Source organism: Pyxicephalus adspersus, chromosome 5, assembly GCF_032062135.1.
Source record: "Pyxicephalus adspersus chromosome 5, UCB_Pads_2.0, whole genome shotgun sequence".
Taxonomy (NCBI): domain Eukaryota; kingdom Metazoa; phylum Chordata; class Amphibia; order Anura; family Pyxicephalidae; genus Pyxicephalus; species Pyxicephalus adspersus.
Window position 1 is genome coordinate 132,676,172 of NC_092862.1, and position 19,116 is coordinate 132,695,287.

At 38.1% G+C, this 19,116-nt stretch overlaps 1 protein-coding gene across 1 annotated transcript in view; it reads right to left on the bottom strand.

The window, feature by feature from the left end:
- Positions 1 to 18,322, bottom strand: part of MALRD1 (MAM and LDL receptor class A domain containing 1) — a 225,882-nt gene extending 207,560 nt beyond the window's left edge. Inside the window, exons 1-4 of the mRNA XM_072413411.1 lie at positions 18,069 to 18,322; positions 10,092 to 10,214; positions 6,478 to 6,575; positions 4,217 to 4,372 (exon numbers count right to left, since the gene is read on the bottom strand). Coding sequence (XP_072269512.1) covers positions 4,217 to 4,372; positions 6,478 to 6,575; positions 10,092 to 10,214; positions 18,069 to 18,228 — 537 coding nt within the window. The 5' untranslated portion in view covers positions 18,229 to 18,322. The remainder of the gene's footprint in view (positions 1 to 4,216; positions 4,373 to 6,477; positions 6,576 to 10,091; positions 10,215 to 18,068) is intronic.
- Between the last annotated feature and the right edge of the window lie 794 nt (positions 18,323 to 19,116).

The following is a 19,116-nucleotide window of genomic DNA, read 5'->3' on the forward strand; positions in this document are numbered from 1 at the left end:
AAAACTGCTTCCTGTCTATGTGTAATATTCCATGCAAGAAATGTGTAAATCCTGGGTAATAGTTGGGTGAATCCTTGCTGGGTGAATAAACTTATAAATAGACCCTTAAGTGTTTATCCTAAATTTATACATGGTGTAATATTTAAATTTTTACAATTTTTTCTTTTCTGTATTTTTGGTATTGTATTCAACTCAGAAAAATGTAGATTAGCCAATACAGCTGCATAGATAATCCATGATTTTATAACAAGCATCTGGACTTTACTGATGAGATAAGATATGAGCCATGCAGGGAGTGTGCTATTTTTTAGTGGCGTAACTCATATAGTTCAAGCAACAACAAGGAAAGTCATTATGTGCTGGGTATGTTGCCAACTAAAGATCACCCAAAAAATGCCCAGCTTGTCCTTCTATAAACAAACATTCTTTAAACTTGTGTCCAAGGATAATAGCGAACAAGGATTCTTGCTTAAAAAGAAAAACCATTATGGTGAATAAATTCACCCAACAATCAGTTGTTATCTATCAAGTGTACAGTTATTGAATGATCGGATATTTAAAGAGGACCTTCAATGAAAAAAAAAGCCTGGCTCGGCTTTGCTCTCCTTTCCGAAACTCACCATAGCATCCAGTAGGGATGAGTGAGCAAAATTTTGAAATTCGATCTTGCGGGGAATGGGGCCGTTCTTGCTTACCAAACATTTAAGCGAGAATGGCCTGTGGAAATTCTGCCGTCGAGATCAAGATTTTTTGGGACCTGCAAGAGCAATCAGGGGAGCCGAGCTGACAGCCCTTTAGTATGTGTTCTTGGATAGTGATTCTTTCAAATTTCTTTCAAATTCTTTCAATTTCACGGACCCATTGGAAGTTCGAGGAAGTTTTCGCGAGAATATCAGAGGCATTATTGCTCCTCCCTGGCATCCACTGCTTGCCACCCATTTATATATTGATACATACATCATAACCTAATCTCTTACCAATCACATGTGCCATCTGCACAGACGCCTGGCATGGTTTGCAAACAATCGTATCATTACTGCATGCATGCAATCGTGAGCTATTCAGTCTTTCATACAGAATGTTTGGTTATTGCTGATCGCTCATTTCACATAGCTTTAAATCCACAGCCACAAAATATTTACACACACGCATTATTTAAACAATGATATTGTTTTACATTCGCGTTCCCCTTTAATCCCACGGGGCTTTTCAAAATAAAACTCTTCAAATGTTTTTACTGGGTCAATCCCTCTTAATTCCAAGCAGTAATAGCTGAATATCTGAGAAGATTTTTATTAACCTCCTGACAGCAAAAGCTTTCTTGTTTCATCTTTGCTGAAAAACAACCTGCGGTACAGGAGTTTAAACTTATTTAACAACTGGGTCACAAGTTAATATATGTCAGCTCATGAAAGGAATATCTCGCTCACATTCTAAGCAGTGGCAAATGAAGCTTGATATTTTCTAATAGACCTCATGTCACTGGCATTCCGACAAACTGCAGCAAGTCATTTCAATCTCAAAGCTATGCCATGCGATAGGAATCTTTTAGTAATTGTGGACTGTAACCCTTGTCAAGAAATTTATTGGTAAGTAATTTTGTACTGGGAGATAAAATCCTCAACTGCTTGGCAATTTTTTATGGAAATCCCCTTACTGGCCAAAAAGGAATAATTTAGCTTAGACTGGCTATGGAATACCAATATAATATTCAGAGGAGATCTGCCATCTTTGTGTAATATATGCAAAAAGAAAAACACAAACCATCTTCTAAACAGAAATTACGGAGATTTTAAGGGTTTCCTAATCATTTTGTATTTTAAAGGCAAACTGCAGGCAAACAGCTAAAAGCACATAAAATAAAAGTTTATTGGTGCCGTTTTAGCTATGCAAGGATTTGTATTTTTGTTTGTGCAATCGTAAGATTTACAATTTGGTTACATGTCACAGCTATGTCTGGCAAAGCAGGAGATCCTTTTTTGTCTGCTACAATTAACCTCCTGGGCGTTTCACTGATGTCCAGATTTTTGTACCAAAAGTAGTACACTGTTTTGTTTTTTTATATTGTAGACCTGTAACTTACTGAAATATGTCCGAAAAAGGGTCAAGTAGATATCCTGAATATAATAAAGTTTGAAACACACAATCATGTAAAAAAAAATGTCATTTAATATTAAAATTAAATTAAAAACACAAAAATCAGCCTAAATTGATTGTGTATTTACTTTATGTGTTTATTTTGTATTGGATTGGATACAAGAGTTTGTATTAAATCCAGTACAAAGTATTTACTTTGTGTTTATTTTAAATTTTTTTGTATTGGATTGAATCCAATACAAAAATTAAAATTTTGAATTTCCCGCCAGGTCGACAGGCACATGCACCGACGACGGAGAATATGGGGACCCAACTAAGAAGATGGGCATCCGACCCTGGAGATGGGCATCGATGCTGGAGAACTCTGCCAGAGAACGGGATCCAATGACAGCACACTGGAGGATGCCAGCGGCACCAGGTAAGCAACGCTTTATTCTTTTTTTAGCTACCCCGAGCCTCTTTCAGGGTAAATGCTTTCAGCAAGTTTTTTTTTATCCTGAACTAGGCTCGGGGGAACCGCCCAGGAAGTGAAAGCAGAAGTAAACTCAGCTGACTCTGCTCCCTCGGGGGCGTTGACATCTTCACCCAGTGCTTTTCCAGAATAATTTTATACCTTGATTGGCCAGACCAGAATAATGGAATTTCCCAAAACGCAGCAGTAGCATTCATTCAAGCACAAGACTGTACCCTGACCTGCATGCAGTCTACAGGGGATTGCAAATCAGGACAGGTTTTTGTTTTTATTAAACTTTTGCAAAAAAAGAGCCTGCCTGCTCTAATTGTTTTTAAATTTCTAAACCTAATTATATTCTAAGTAGCACTTAAGGTATTGTGACTGGACTGTAAAAAAGCACAACACATAACTGATCTCTAATTCTATCAGCATTTTGCTTAATAACACATAAGCATTGCAGCTAAATTGATTGGTTTCTTGCAATTCTTCACCTTCCCTTCAGTCTGAGCTTTCCTGTACGGGGATTACAATACTAATAGCAAGTACAAAAAATGTATTTACACTAAAATTTAGAAATTATATTGAATAATGTATTAATAAATTCAGATCTGCATATCAATGTTATATATATATATATATATATATATGCCGGTTCAGCTTTAAAGTTACAATCTAACTTCTGAAACCACATATTATTTTATTATACATACATTATTTTATTATACATACATTATGAATACAGTATTTATTAGTGTACAAACAGTACAATAGATACATTATAAAGGATTCCCAGAGCACTATGGGGTAGATAAAAAGCAGAGCAGAAATAACGCCTCTGATAGCTATGTTTGCCCTAATGAGAATTTGGATTGAGCTCTCTAACTGGGTGGTCACCATGACTGGTCTTTTTGTTTTGTTCAGCCTAAACTATTGAACTCACAGGCTTTTTACAACCAAAAGGAGTCTAAGACTTCACCTGCGGGCTTTAGAAGAAAATGCCTCACTGCTTGGCATTTCTTTCCTATACTGCTGCTCTATATAGGGAATCTAGGAAGGGATCTACACCTCTCATAACCAGTCAACCTAAAAACAACAACGGGAACCCCAATGCTCGTATACAGGGCAAACCAAAGAAACTGGCTTTTAGTATAACACAACACGCAGCTTTGATTGCAATTTGCTTTACTGCCATAAAAAAGCATAAGCAGATTTTTTGGTGTATCGAGGATTGTTAAAGGATATCTACACCCAAAAATATGTCATATATATAGTAGGTAACTGGTAGGTTGGTAACTCCATATTGTGCCTGCACAGTGCAAGATAGGGTGATGTAGGAAGAAGAACGTGGAAGAAGATAGCAGCACCGGGTGTCCAAACTGTACCGGGACGAAGAAGGAAGATGGGACGGCGCGGGACTATGCAGGATGGGACTGACTCAACTAGGATTGTGAAGGGATCGGTGGCTTTCCACCTGTAAAGGTAAATGTTGTTTTTTGTTTTTTTTTACATGATTGTTCCACTTTAAATACGAAGTAAACATGATTGAGGAATGAGTAAAACAAAAAGTCACAAAATCAGACAAATATTTTGTATAAAACTTTGGCATAAACACAAACTGATATTTGACAGCCAATACAGAGAAATATGAAATCACAAAAAACTCACCTTAAATGGCTCCGAGCTGAAGATTGGCATAAAAAGTCTCTTCCACTCATTTTTATAGCCTGATTCTTTTATCCATATGTCATTATCTCCAGTCTGCTTTTCTAGTCCCACTGTGAGCCTTGCATTTATTTCAGGAAAATAGTAATAAAATCTTAGCTAAGAGAAAAAGATAAAAATATGTTTTTAAGGTTCTGAAAGACATTCAAACTGATATCAAATAAAAAGGGTCAGCTAATAAAGTCTGAGTGCGTTGGGGATTTTTGTGTGCTATTCAGGCTGTGAAAAATTAATGAACAATCCCTCAGCAGTTCCATGCTGATTTCCAGGAATAACAAAAAGGGTACCCATTCGGAGGAACTACCCCTGCACTGCAAAGGTTAAATACTTGTTTTTGTCTAAGGACAGTACATAGTATTCTTACTTACCTTTATTTAGCTTTTAACCCAGCCCCCCCCCCTTCATTACTCTGAGTCCTTTTTCACAATGTAGGACTACTGAACCTGCATTGTTGGGGACTACATTAACACCTTAATACTTGCAGAAGGGCGAGTTTCATTCCAAGGCTATTTTTTTTTTTATTTCTTATGCTTCCTTTGCAATGTCACAGAAGGGGGCTTAGAGGGTTGAGTGATGCTGGCTAGCTCACTAGGGACGGCAATTTGCAGAAAAAAGTATTGCAATGGATATTTTTGGATGGAAAGTAAATATGACTTATTCAGTTTTATATTGGTATACTTAGCTGGAGTTCTTCTTTAAGACAATGTATAACAAGTTTAATTTAATGAATTTAGGCTGTTCACTTATATGGCAAAACCGAAATTGGTTTTTAGTATAGGACTCACTACAATCCCCAAGAGAGACAAAAAGGTAGTTTAGGCTGCATCAAAAACACAAGTAATTGCTATTTAGTATCTAATGGCTTACAGGAAGTATATGCCTATTCATACTGCAAAATTGGCAATGGGTGCAGGATTTCGTATTTTTTTGTTTGATAGAGCTGCCAGTTGGCCATGGCCCTGCATGCAGAAGAGGTCAAACAGAAGCATCAGATCTTCAAATAATGCTGTGACAGTTTTATACAGAAAGCATGGCATATACTTCTAAAAAGCAAATCAGATTTTTGCTTTTAACAGTGCCTTCCACTTTAAAGCAGCGCTCCCTGTGGCTCTGGACAGTGCACCCCCCAGCGGGGTCAGGAAAAGGACCCCACTTGCGGAGTGCACCAGCCAGAGCTGCGGACTATGTCTCCCGTATGCATCGCAGGCTCATGGCGGTGAGCAGGTTGTGTCTCTGGACACAACCCATCCACTCTCCCATCGCAGGTCTGAGTTGGCGGGTTCTGGCATCATGATGTCACTCTGGGGGAAGTTTCTCTCCCTTTCAGTGACACACAGCTACTCTTGCATGTGCAGTCTAGAGTCCTTGAATTTAGTGATCAGTAATGTCCAAAAGGTTGGGGACCACTGCTTTAACCTCCCTGGCGGTATGAATAAGGAGTATTTTTAAATGTAAAAGCGGTACATTAAAAATACTCATTATTTTAAATTTCCCACGTTTGGTGTTTTAGGTCCCACAGTCCCACAGTCCCACCCAGTTGGGCATCTGTGTAGCTTGGCCGGGCCGGCATTGCCAGGGGAAGCAGAAGCCGGGCATCACTGGAGGACATCACTGGAATGTAGGAACTAGGTAGGACTTTGAAACTCCCTGGCAATTCCACCCTGAGTGTAGGCTCAGGGTTACCGCTTTTGGCACTGAAAATTCACCCCGAGCCACACTCGGTAATACCGCCAGGAAGGTTAAAGAACGCCCCAACACACCTTGGCAGCACACAGCACAGATGTGAACCAGAAGTGCATTCAATTTAAAAAATGGTGCACATCCTTTTAAATGACCATTACAATGTGATGGCTATTCAAAATCAATAGGTTGCCCAACACATTGCACTTTAAATACAAAAATACAGCACAAATGCATGTATTACTGCCGTTCACACTTGGTTAGGATTTCTTTCACACTTTATGGATAGGTTCTGCCAACTTCCTGCTGAATTTTTATATAGAAATATTTATTTTCACAATTTTCCTATCCTTTTCTGGCAGCATACATACCCATTCTTATGTTGACATAGAGCAAGCAGGAAAACTGTTGACTTACTGTAGATACTGCAGATAATTTGGCAATCACAACATGATTAAAAAATGTATAATAAACACTATGGTGTTTGTTCACAATAAACAAAACCCCTTTAAGTAAATTCTTACCAGACAAATTGCACCTGGATCAACTGGGAAAAAGGTCACGCTTCTTAAAACTGCCGGGGTGCCAGGTGGATTCTCCGAGGGGAGCACCAAGATGTGAGCTGTTGAATGAAGAAGACATATTTCTTAACTTCTTTCAATCATGTATGAGCAAGAATTCTGTTTATTTCTTTCACATCATTTGTATTCAAAGTGAACACAGCCTTATCGTATTAGCTAAGTTGAGTAAATATTCACTTTTATGAATTGAAAATAGTCAACTCTTGACCTCTTTCAGACATTGGGCCTAATTTATTAATGCACTCCAAGGCTGGAGAGGATACTTTTCATCAGTGAAACTCCATGATCCAACAAACCTGGAATGGATCTGCTCCAGGATTTAAGTCATTCACTGTTTCAGGAGTGCAGCAAATGCAATCTAGAAGCTATCGATTAAAGCATTTTGACATGAATGCTGCCATATTGCTTTGCTACAAAACCAGCATAGCATTGATGCAAAGCAATGGAAGCAACCCAGTGTGTTCATTGAGAATACATTGCATGCATGGCAGTAACTTATTTTTAGTGTTCCTCAAGGTGTTAAGACTCAGATTAAATTTGTGGCTCATAGCATGTGGAGACAAGGCTGCATACACACGTGCAATATATATCATTGGAAAGAATCTTTCACGATCCTTTCCAACGACTAACAACTACACGATGCATGAACGAGTGATGTACATACACCGCTATTCTGCTCTATGGGAGGGGAGGGGGAGATCAACGAAGCGGCACCCCGCTGTGCTCTTTCTCCCTTCACTTCAATTATGATCGTTCGTCGTCCATCGTTCATGGATCCGCTGGATGGTCGTTCGGACAATGGACGATGAGCCCTGTACACACAGATTCTCGTCTGATATCAGCCATTAGCCGATTATCGGATGAGAACAATAGCACGTGTGTAACTAGCCTTAACTTTGAACAATACTGTGAGCCTGGACCAATGTCCAGCTCAAATGGCAATGGTACCACACACTGAGGAATCCTTTCTCCCTCTACTCCAGGTTTAGAAACAGACATGGTCCTGACGCTAATCTGCCACACCTATAGGTGAACAAAATGGTCTTCCCAGTGGGTGGGTGACCCATGCTGTGATAGTCACAAATTCCATAGCACTCATGGGCCCCTGTGTTAATATTGGATTTTCCCATGGGTATCTTCCTCTTGAAAAAGCTTTTTTACTGTTTTACTGCCTGGTACTTCATCTTAAGAACCCCTACAATTGATTCTCCCAATACAAATCACCAAAGAGAAACCCGTCTTACTTACTAGGCATCAATTGCAGTGCTTGAGTACAGACATAGCATCTTTTACCAATGACTATACATATTTCAGCAATGTATTATGGATGTTACCACTGAGAAGTGTGATTCAAGCTTTAATTGAATAGCCAAAATCTAGATTTAATGTTATACATTTATTAGAATTGTAGGCAAGAAAGACTAATGACAAATATTTCACACAATTCCATTTATCTATAAAGTAAATTATTTGCTGATTATCAGAAGAAGTTAATGATTCAGTAGATATTTCCTGCAATGGATTGCCGTTTTAGGACTTTGTACTGATGTTGAAATTTAGTGAACAGAAAAAATCAAGATTGCGATAAGTGATACAATGACAATAAATAGCCAGCGCACACATACTTTTACATTTATATAATATAGTATTATTGGCCTTTCAGTTTCACATCATTGGTAATAACGAGCGAAAATGTCAGATGAATTTTTCAGTGTTCCATGATGGTGCCATTAATGCACATTTGTTGTTTAAAAGTATGTCTGACAAAATTATACTTTTTATTCATTTTTTATTAAGTAGGGTCAGAATCTATATTAGGTTTTCATTGCTGTATGTGTCTGGGATGGGCATATTCACCCTCTTTTTTTATTCTATTTATAAAGAAATGTGATTCGTTTTTTATGGAGTCATTCAGCCATTGATCGGTGCACCATAATGAATGTAAATTACTGGAATGAAGTAACGGATCTCTACTTTTTTTAGCTGTGATCATCATTTATGAAAGTGGCAACCAGCGGCCATAGAATTATATTGTAGCTGCCATCTCTAGCTTTGAAAAGTGGTGAGCAAAATGTTTTAAACAAATACCACTGATCCTATTGTGCAGTATGGTGTTCTATACGTTTAATATGTAATATCTCTATATATTTTATATACTATTTTATGCTTTTGTTTGCTCTTTTATTAATAGTTATGTGCCCAAAAAGTAAGGGAATATCCAAACTGTTCTCTCTAAAAGAATAGAGAAATAATCTCCCAGTGGGGACACTTGTTCTGGTGACAACTATCTATAGAAGATTTCCTTTATTTGAACACAGCTTAGGTGTTCTGCCCCTGTTTATCTGCATACCTGTCCCAGGTGAACCACTTAAAGTGAAACTTTCATTAAAATAAAAAAAATAAAAAAATGACATTTACCTTTACTTACCCTGAATTCTGGAAGAACCATCGGGTGCTGCCATCTTCTTCCTTTGTCTTCTGGCTTCTGCCTGCGCCATCTGATCTTGCACTGCAAAGTGCAAGTGATGTTTCCTCCTGTTACAGTTAAAAAAAAGTGTTGATCCCACTGGGCATGCATGAGATCAACACTACTTTTTCATTGCAGGAAAAGCCCCTTCTGCCCATGTCTGAAATCAGATCTCCGCAGAAGGGACAGCCCAAATGCTGCTGGGATATGTGAGGTAGTTATCACAGGAAGCTCTGCGCTTTCATTCATTCTTTACCGCTGCGGCAGTAAACACAGAAGTGGAAGGGCCTCCCCTTCCTTAAAAAAAGTATTTAGGAAAAAAATTAGGAAACACAATTTTTGCTTTATATAAAAGAGTTACCAACCCATTTACAAGTTACAATTGTGGTGATAGGTCTGCTTTAAGTATTTCAGTCAAAAGATCATAAATACAGCTTTCATTTTCACAAGGAGGTCAGTAAAGGTTGCCCCTGTAGAAGTCGCATGACCGATGTCCTTTTAGCTGCCACTTGGGCTAGAGAACCCATAATATTTAAGCATGACTATATAATGTTTAAGAAACAAATCAGGAGATTGAATATGTGATGAAAACACTGGGAGGCTTTTATTCCGACTTCAAAGGCTTATGCAGTGTCAAATGCCTAGGCGTGCTTCTCACCGGGGTGCGTTATCACAAGGGAGCCCTGCGATTAGGCACTGTGGAGCCAAATGCATCTGGGCATTTGACACTTTGTAAGCCTGAATAAAAGCCTCCCGGTGTTTTCATCACATATGAATCCCTCCTGTTTTATATTTTGTCGATTTGAAGTTGCAGTGGGCAAAACTAAGGAAAGTTGCATTGATGTGATTGCAGCGCCAGGCACCTAGGGGTAGTCATAATCATTTGTTTTATTAAATGACTGTATAAAGCCAATATCATTAGCAATTACACTGGGTGTTATCATCCAGAATCACTCTGAGAGCTATTTATAAATCCTGAGTTGTCAGTGGAAAAGATGTCAACCATATAGCAACCTTCTGAAAAGTATTTTGATAAATGATCAATAATAAATTCATGAATTCTGCTTAAAAGAGCAGTAAAACACCTCACCTGTACTCCTGTTTTTGTGGGAAGACAAGTCTGTTGTGTTTGTTAGTCCACTGATCCTAATCCACCCTTCATTTGGCATGCCACAGAAATCGGTCTCAAAGTCACACCGTTCATAGCCAGAGCCTATGGAAGCATACAATGTCAAGAAAGTGCTATACAAAAGAACAGTCAAAAGCAAATGCAATAACAAAGCAATAACAAATAACAAAGCAAAATGTGCAAGAAACATGAAAAAAATGGTGACCCATTGGTTGCCATGCTGTGTTTTGTCAGTGGAATATAGAGGTTCTGATAAGGGTACGGCGTTGCAATAGTTGACAGGTTTAGGTTCAGTTTAAAGGGGATCTGGTGCAACTCTATGCATGTACTATAAACACAACTGACACTTCTCATCCCCTCTGAAACTTTCTGGAAGCCTTGCACACCAACCTGTAGCTTCTGCACCTCTTTCCCCACCTTTAGGCCATTTATATTCTCTATTCAGTGGCCAGCAGAGACTTTGGCCCTGATTTATAAAAAGCTCTCCAAGGCTGGAGAGAATACACTTTCATCATTGAAGCTGGGTATTCTAGCAACCCTGGAATGGATTATCTAAATATCATTAGCTATTTGTTATTAAATGTTTTCAATCCTGGACTGGATCTATTCCAGGTTTGCCAGGTCACCCAACTTCACTGATGAAACTGTATTCTCCCCAGCCTTTGAGAGCTTTAATAAATCAGGCCCATTGGTGATTTACAAAGACTGTCTTTGCACATCACCTATTTTTTGTTGGTGTGTAAATGTTGAAGCATGAAGCTTTCCAAATGATTGATGTGCACACTACTTATGTAAAAGCTAAAGCCAGAGGGAGCAAGGTCCAACAATCAGGAAAATTTAAGTCTATTGTATAGCCACTTTCCTAGCATGTCTTTTTAGAGAAAGTAAAAAAAAAACAAAAAACTTGGAAGCTGAAGTAGTAAAGAGCTTGGATTGTTATAGGAGGCATTTTCAGGTTTTAATTTGTAATTTAAATTATATGGATACATGGGTTTAAAATAGGATATTTATGCTTTATGCAAAAAGCTAAATCCCATGGCTGCCATTGCATACGTCAAGCATGCAAACATGGTCAAAAGGTTTAGTTGTTGTTTACAAAATGTTGGAATAGGGATGATATATAATCTAAATGGTTCTAATGTGAAATAATTGTTGTTACCAGATAGGGCTGATGTAGTATTTTAGAAGCTGCCTGGGATTTAAAGTTTTAGGAATTTTAAGAGAATGGTGTAAAAAGCAAAAGTAATTTTTCAGTTCTGTGGGAAAATAACTTTTTGGTAGTTCAAAGGAAGCTGACCCGATTTGGTGAACTCAGTCTGAACACTGTGCCATAAACTGTGCTCATTTTTCTTGTACCAGGCTCAGCAATACATGTCATGAAGAAAGTATAAAGTATAACAATTTCCCTGCTTTTACAATTATTTTTGGATCCCTCTGTGTACTGTGCTGCTGCAATGCGTGTGAATTTTCTGATGCATCATAATCTTGAGGGATGGAGAGATGGAGTCAGCCTGGATCATCTGCCCTCCCTTCTATTTGTGATCAAAAGTCTCTTGGAAGCCTAGCAATTACCCATGCACCTGCCCTGTGCCATGCTAACTGATGATGTGTAGGTGTATTTTCATGAGACCTGTCTACACAGGAACATAAGGAGGCAAATCACAGTGGCTGAAGTCAGAACAATACTTGCTCATGGGCATAATTAGTAAGGGTGAGGAAAGAGAATGGGTGGAAGGTTGCTACAGAGAGGCATTACTTCCCATACATAATAAAAATGGCCTGGATATTATTCTTTGCAATAAAGTAAGTAACGGTACACTATGGAGAGTTTTACAATGCTATAGGTGAGTTCATTCCGAGTTCAGTTCGACAAATGTAAAACTTTAATTTTTGTTTCTATTTTAGATAAATTTCATCTTTCCACATCCCCTGCGCTGAGAGGGTGCAGCTGAAGGGGATTTAGATCTGTGCTGCAGCTGATGAGGAAAGTATTTCCTAATCTCAATCCCAAACTGCCATTGACTGCTGGGTCCTTGTGGCCTCTCTGCTCTCAGTTAGCAGTGCTACTGGTGTATTTTTTGTTTGATTTACTGATGCTGACCTTGCCTGTTCCTGACTGACCTTTGCCTGTGACCCCTGACTCTGCTTTTTGTTTCCCCTTGGGTAACTCATCTGGTGAACTGATCGCCTGGAGATGAAGAAGAACCCAGAAGAAAAGGAAGAAGATGCCAGTGCCTAATGTCCAGCCTACGTCGCAAAAAAGAGGTCAGAACGGCACAGGACCAACTGGACTAGGATCATCAATGGATTAACGGCTTTCCACCTGTAAATGTAGGTGCCATTTTTTTTAATGGCAATTACACTTTAAGTGTTCTTTTTATTAATGCCAATCGGGGCACCAGTGTCTGAAACATAACCTCCGAACAGCTCATTGTTCTTTCATTGAAATAAGTTATTTAGAGAATTGGCTAATCCATCTCCAGTACATCAAAGTTCAATTTCTCCATCAACAGAATTTAAGGAGAGTTTTTGAACAGCATCCCTGGTATTATTTTACGGGAAATTGACCTAATAAATTCGGCATCCCAAGGCTAACAGATCACATTGGGAACCATAAGTCCTCCTCACATGTCACATATTAAGTGTATTAAGGTGTCTTTATCATAATGAGGTTCTTTAGAAGCACAGCTTGAACTGTGATACCTGTTCCATAATTTCTCTTCATGAAAACAGATACTAGGCAAGAAAAAGAACCCATCGTCCAAAATCGTTGACTTTCTGAAGGGCAATGTATCACAATGAGGTCTATTTTTCATCCAGGCCTAAGTCATTACTGGGAAACAATTCATTTGTACTCTAATCGAGCGAAATATTAATGCAAACTTATTTTCTACATGACCTATTTAAATATGACTTTGCCAAACTTTTTGTAACTTTTTATGTTTTCATTATTCATTGCTATATTATTTAAATCAAGTCGTTATGGTTTGGCGTTATAAAAAAATTCTGCTATGAAAAATCATTTACTAGTATATTTAATCTTGAAGCGTTAGAAACTTTCTTACTCAGTCATGCAGAAAAGTGTACATTTATTACAGAAAATCAATCAGGCGATTCCAACTTTAAAAGCAAAAGTCCTGCCCAAGGGAAAACTTCAAAAATTGCCTGCTAGTACCACTATTTACCACAATATGTGCCTGATACACCTATTGGGCACTAGCTCACTCTCATTATACAATGGCAGCCAGGGCTTATTACCATGGATGACCAAAATATTTTACCAAATTTGTTCTTCTATTTTTTTACCAAAAAAAGAAAAACAGCATTTGTGTACCATTTGTGAAAATGTTGTCTATTGATTTTAAAAATGCAAAGCCCCTGAACATGGTGTTATCACTTAAATTGCTCAGGGGGTTGAGGGTAGGTCTTTTTTGAGTTAGGGGGCCTATAGGAATATGTCCCAAATATGTTATTTGCAAAACTCAGAACCTAAGATTGTCACCAACATTGCTTAGGTGGGTCAGTAGGACATGTGCATGGTCCTGATCTTTGTATCAGTAATTTTAGGATAGGTTTAGCCTTGCCTCCAGATCAAGCGATCCCATGTGGCTCCTGGCAGCTTGCACCTCACCAGGCTCTCTCTCTCAGTCACTCCCACATCAGTGGTGGTTCTTAGGGAACCAGCATCTGCAGATTTGACAATGAGCACCAGTGAGCGGTACTATACAGTTCCTTGCCATCCCCATTAATTCTCTATTGAGCTGCTGCAGGTAGAAACTTTTTGTAGCACCTTGCCCCAAGGCCACAGTTCACTGGCATGAGGAAGAGGTAATTGCACTGCAACCTCACCACCAGACTGAACAAAGACTTAACAATGGCTCCTATGTACATGTGTAAACATTTTGCAGATGGCATTGGGTCTGATTAAATAAAGCTCTCCAAGACTGGAAATTATAAACTATCATGGAAGATCCAGCAAACCTGGAATGGATATCTCAAAAATCATTTGCTATAAGTTGGAAATATTTTCAGACCTGCACTGGATCCATGCTAGGTTTCCTGGATCACCCAGGTTCCTCAATGAGAGTTCATCTTCTCCAGTCTTGAAGAGCTCGGACCCATTGTAACAATATGTTTTTGTTTGGCCAGACTTCCCTTTTCATTTCTGGTCAGTGCCTTACCAATTAGCAAAAACCCTACTATACATAAACACCATCCCAGGCAGATCTCCATGGCAAGGGGGTGTTCATCTCTTTTTATTTCCATTCAGTTCTGCACTCTGAAGATGGTTTGGGAAGCACAGTGCCAATGGAAAACCCAACATGCTGATTGGCAACTACCAGAATCAGGTTCCAATTATGTGATTTGATAATTAAAAACGTTTTCACAACTTTACGCTTTAAGTGAGCTACAAATCATGATTACAGCAAGCTAAAAATTGATTGCCATTACAAACTATGAAACTCTACACAGTAAGTTTCATTATAGGGCTCTTTGCTGAGTTTTAGAAATGTCCCACTTGCTGCATCTTTGTTCATTTTGGTACAAAAACAAAAAGTGTAACAATAATGGAAATGCGTGCATAATGCACTGAAGACAAATTAAAAATGAATGCACTTTAATTACTGATTTATTCAAGTCACATGCCAGGAAATAACAAAAGAGAGTAGGAAAATGCACAAAACCACACAAATTGCCCAAAAATTGGCTTTACATTTTACCATAAATGTAAGTTACAAGTATCATATCTTTATTTATAGATATGTTAAATAAAAATGACGTTCTTTGAGGATGTTTGAGATGTTTTAGCATGTGCATCTTTAAACACGAAAGTGTAGAAAGGCCAAAACTAATAGTTATTCCCAGGAAGACAGCAGCAACAGATCTTCTCTCTGGCTGCCCCTTTGTATCATCTTCCCTCTCAATCTCAGCAGGTGTGACTGGAAGATTCATAGCCCCTGATTCATCAATGAAATCCGCGCTCGCTGGAAGCGCGAACGTACGCGCGGCCATCGATCGCGGATTACCGAGGTCCGGACTCGAGTATGCGCGTACACTCGCCTCACTACCAGCCGGATTCCAGCCTTCACAATAGGGAGCGCGAATCTGACAATTAAGGCGATTAGATTTCAGCTGCGCGATTAAGGAGGATCTCTAAAGCTCAATGGTGAGATCATAGCAATTAATTAGCGCGCACCTGCTCGCTCCGTGCGCGAGCTTTTTCCGTTGCTGAATAGCGCGACCGCGTACGATTCCGGATCGCTAATACGAATGCGCGAGCGGTAATCCGATTCTGCTTGATGAATCAGGGGCATAGTGTAAAAGTGCATTAAAATAAAAATAATAACAAATATATGTGAAATGGTAGAGAGTGCTGAAAAATGTCTATATGTATAAAAAACTTATATTATACAAATATTTTGGGTTCCTACAATCAGAAGAATTCATTTTTGAAGGAGTAAAAAAAATTTCTATCTAGAAACAACAAGACAATTTCAAATTTTAGGAGGAGGTTAGCAACAGAGGCCTAGGTGTTTCTCCAAGGTTTCTTACACCTCTATGAATTCTATAAATTCTAACCTTAATTTGATTAGAAACCATTCCTTTTATTGTTTGATTTAGTAGTTGTTTGAATGTTTATGCCACTTTAGAGCAGTGTTTGTTATATTGCTATAATGCTTATATCCACAGCTCACAGTATATTAGTGTGGTGGTCAGTGGAAAGAATGCCACTTACATTACTGGACATTGGGAAGAATGTCACCCTTACAAATAGCCAAAAAGCTCATCAATATCAAGTAAACTGATCTGAAACCTCCTGTCCAACCTCTATTTTAGAGACACCAGATTCAATTGCAAGAGTTAATCCCCCCGGCAGGGACACAAACAGCAATAAAATCTCAACAGATGATTATCCAAAACTGTAAAATATGTTTTTACATGCTAACCTTAAAGCATAAGAAAAAGCAACTATCAAAACTAACCAAAATAGCATCCAAGGCATTAAAAAATTTAGCTATAAAAAAATAATCTTCTCAGTTCCTCTATGTGAAAGTAGAGTTCATTTCCATTATTCTAACATTTTTACATAGTTTAGGAATGATTGTGCCATAATGAACTTTTAAAGAGTTTATCTTATTAAAAACAAATTAATACTAATAAAGTAATGTGAAAATACAAAATGATAATGACAAATTCAAAGATAAATGACATGTGCAGCAATATACAAAAATGTACATTGTTACCCTCTATAGACCCATACTTGTTGATGCTGAGGAAGTACCTGGCATGTAAGAGAACCAGCTGGCATTTGTGTTACAGGATTGTGTGGGTTGTTTGATCTGGAGACGATGTTGTAATAAGTATTTGTACTACAAATTAAAATAAAACCTAAAAACTCCTAATTCTCTGCCAAAACCCACCCAAATCAAGATTCTGGTACCTTAAGTGGGCTGAAGAATAACCAGAGGAAACTGTTTTTTTTATTTTTAATTAAATGGATTTGTAAGGGATTAGAACTTTAGTTGGGTTTTATGTTCAGTTAGTGTCCACGATTTGGAGATTTGTTCCTTCACTGGGAATGAAAGTGACTGTTATTCGAAAATTTGGAGTTGCCACCAAAATAGAAGGGCAATCTTCCATTTGTTATTATGACAGCGGTTTAATTTAAATTAGAATTATGTTTTTTCACTTCATGTTGAGTCTAAAGAACCAAAAGTGAAGGGAATTAGGGAATTCACTGTAATGAGAAATGTATGGAAACTGTAACCAGAAGTTTTACAGACTGTAACCAAAAGTTTTGCCTTTGGATACATTTTAGGGACTCAAATGGGTTCCTTTAGAACAGAGGTAGGCAATCTCTGGCCTTTAAGCCAGTCCGGCCTAATGCCCCCCTATTTATTTATTGTTAAATCCAGCCTAATTGATTTGTCGCATTATCGCAAGTTCCCGCAATATCATCAAGTTCCTACATAGTAGCCCCAATTACTATGCCTAATGAGCAGAAGCAGAGCGCATCAACCAGTCTCCTGAAGGTGGACCTTGAAAGTCGTGTCTTCAACCCCGAATGGACTGACGATGGACACCTTGTTTATTTTGGCCTTCTTGACCTTCTGAAATGACCTAGTAGTCGATCCCTGATTTAGAACATGCCCCTTGAATAAAATGTTCCTAACTATAAATATTATTTAATATTATTGTTTATTTATTTCTATGTATAGAAAGCTTTCTTTTGCTACCCATTCTGAAGACACTCCTGTCAAAAATTACCGGTATCATGATTTGGGGGCCAGAAGCAACCAAGTCTTCTCTTCAATACCTAAAGAATAATTATAGGAAATTAAAAAAAAATATATAGTTTTGTGAGGGATTGGAACTTCTGATGGGTTTTTATTTGTGGTTTGTATTCTCATTTGGGAGATTTACCCTTTAATTTGTTTGATCACCAATGTCACCAGGAATAAAAGTGACTGTAAATCCAAAACTTGGAGTTGACACTAAAATAGAATGGAAATCTTGGGAGGGGTCGACTACTAGGAGGGGTCATTTTTTATTGTGATGGCTGTCTAAAAGAGGATGTTTTTAATGTTGAGAAAAAAAATTCTTTCACTTCCTGTTGAGTCTAAAGAACTGGAAGAGATGGGAATACTCAGTAATGAGATACCAATGGCAAACTATTCAAAATAGAAATAAAAATGTTGCATTTGCATACGTTTTACGGACTTTGGTGGGATTATTTGAAACATGCCCTATAAATAAAATGTTCCTAACTTGAGTATAGGATCAACAAAGGGGCATCTGTAGTCCACAAACTTTTACAGCAACTTAGTTTCTATTGGCTGTTTCACCATGTTGTACCTAGCCAGCACTATTTTCAATGATCTGTCTATTCCTGGCTACGCACAACAAAAACACAAGAATTTTCTGTTTTCTACTCACATGAACTTTCATCACTTCCATCTCCGCACTGCTCTGTGAAATCGCATACAGTATCCAATGGCAGCAAAGTCCCATCTTTGCACTGAAATCCATTTCCATGACTCGATCTTACAATATGAAAAATACCCAAGGAGTAAAATAAATAAAAAGTTCTAATCATTTGTCTAAAACAGAAAAAAAATAAAATAAAATAAAAATATTCTATGTGTTCATGAATGCGGTCACAAAGACGGAGACATTAGTGGTGAGATGTCCCTACTGACAATATGGATGACGTAGTGTCACAGCAAGGAGCAGGTGTGTCTCTGAGTAATGTTTAACTGCTGCAACTTTATGGCTGTGTGCTCGGTGCTATTACTCCCGCATTATCAATGACTGCAAGTCTGTAGCCTTCTGCTTTGATTGCTTGTGCCAGGCAGGGAGATCTGATAATCGTTCAAAGATAAACAAGAAATGACTTATCTTAATGGCTTTTATTTTCATGTTTTCTTGAAGTAAACGTTCAGCTCTGTTATGGAACCTAACAGTGTTTTACAAAACTTCAACATGATTTCATTACCTAAAGCTTGAACCCATGCAATGGGGTCCTCCTTGGATAAATGCGTGCTTAGCTAGGAGGGAAAATGAATAAGGAATTGAAATATATATCTATCTTATTTCTATCATATATATATATATATATATATATATATATATATATATTATTTCTCTTTGTGCAATAGTTGCTCCGGCCCAGTTGACTGTCACATACGGGAGGCTGCACTGTACGGGAGGATAGGGAGGGCCACCCACAACCCAAGACATCAGACGGGAATGTCAACTGCCTATGGAGCAAAGAAAAAAAGTATTTGTTCTTATTCATTATTCCTAATCATGCCTGTGTGTTGCAATAACACACATTACCACAATGTATATGCTGTGTTTGGGCATTGCGGTGCCATTCATTCTGTGCACATTGGCAGTCTATTTATTTAAATGAGCTTCCCTAACACAACACACAAAACATTTCCATAAGTTGAACATTAACACAGTGGACCTGATTTATTAA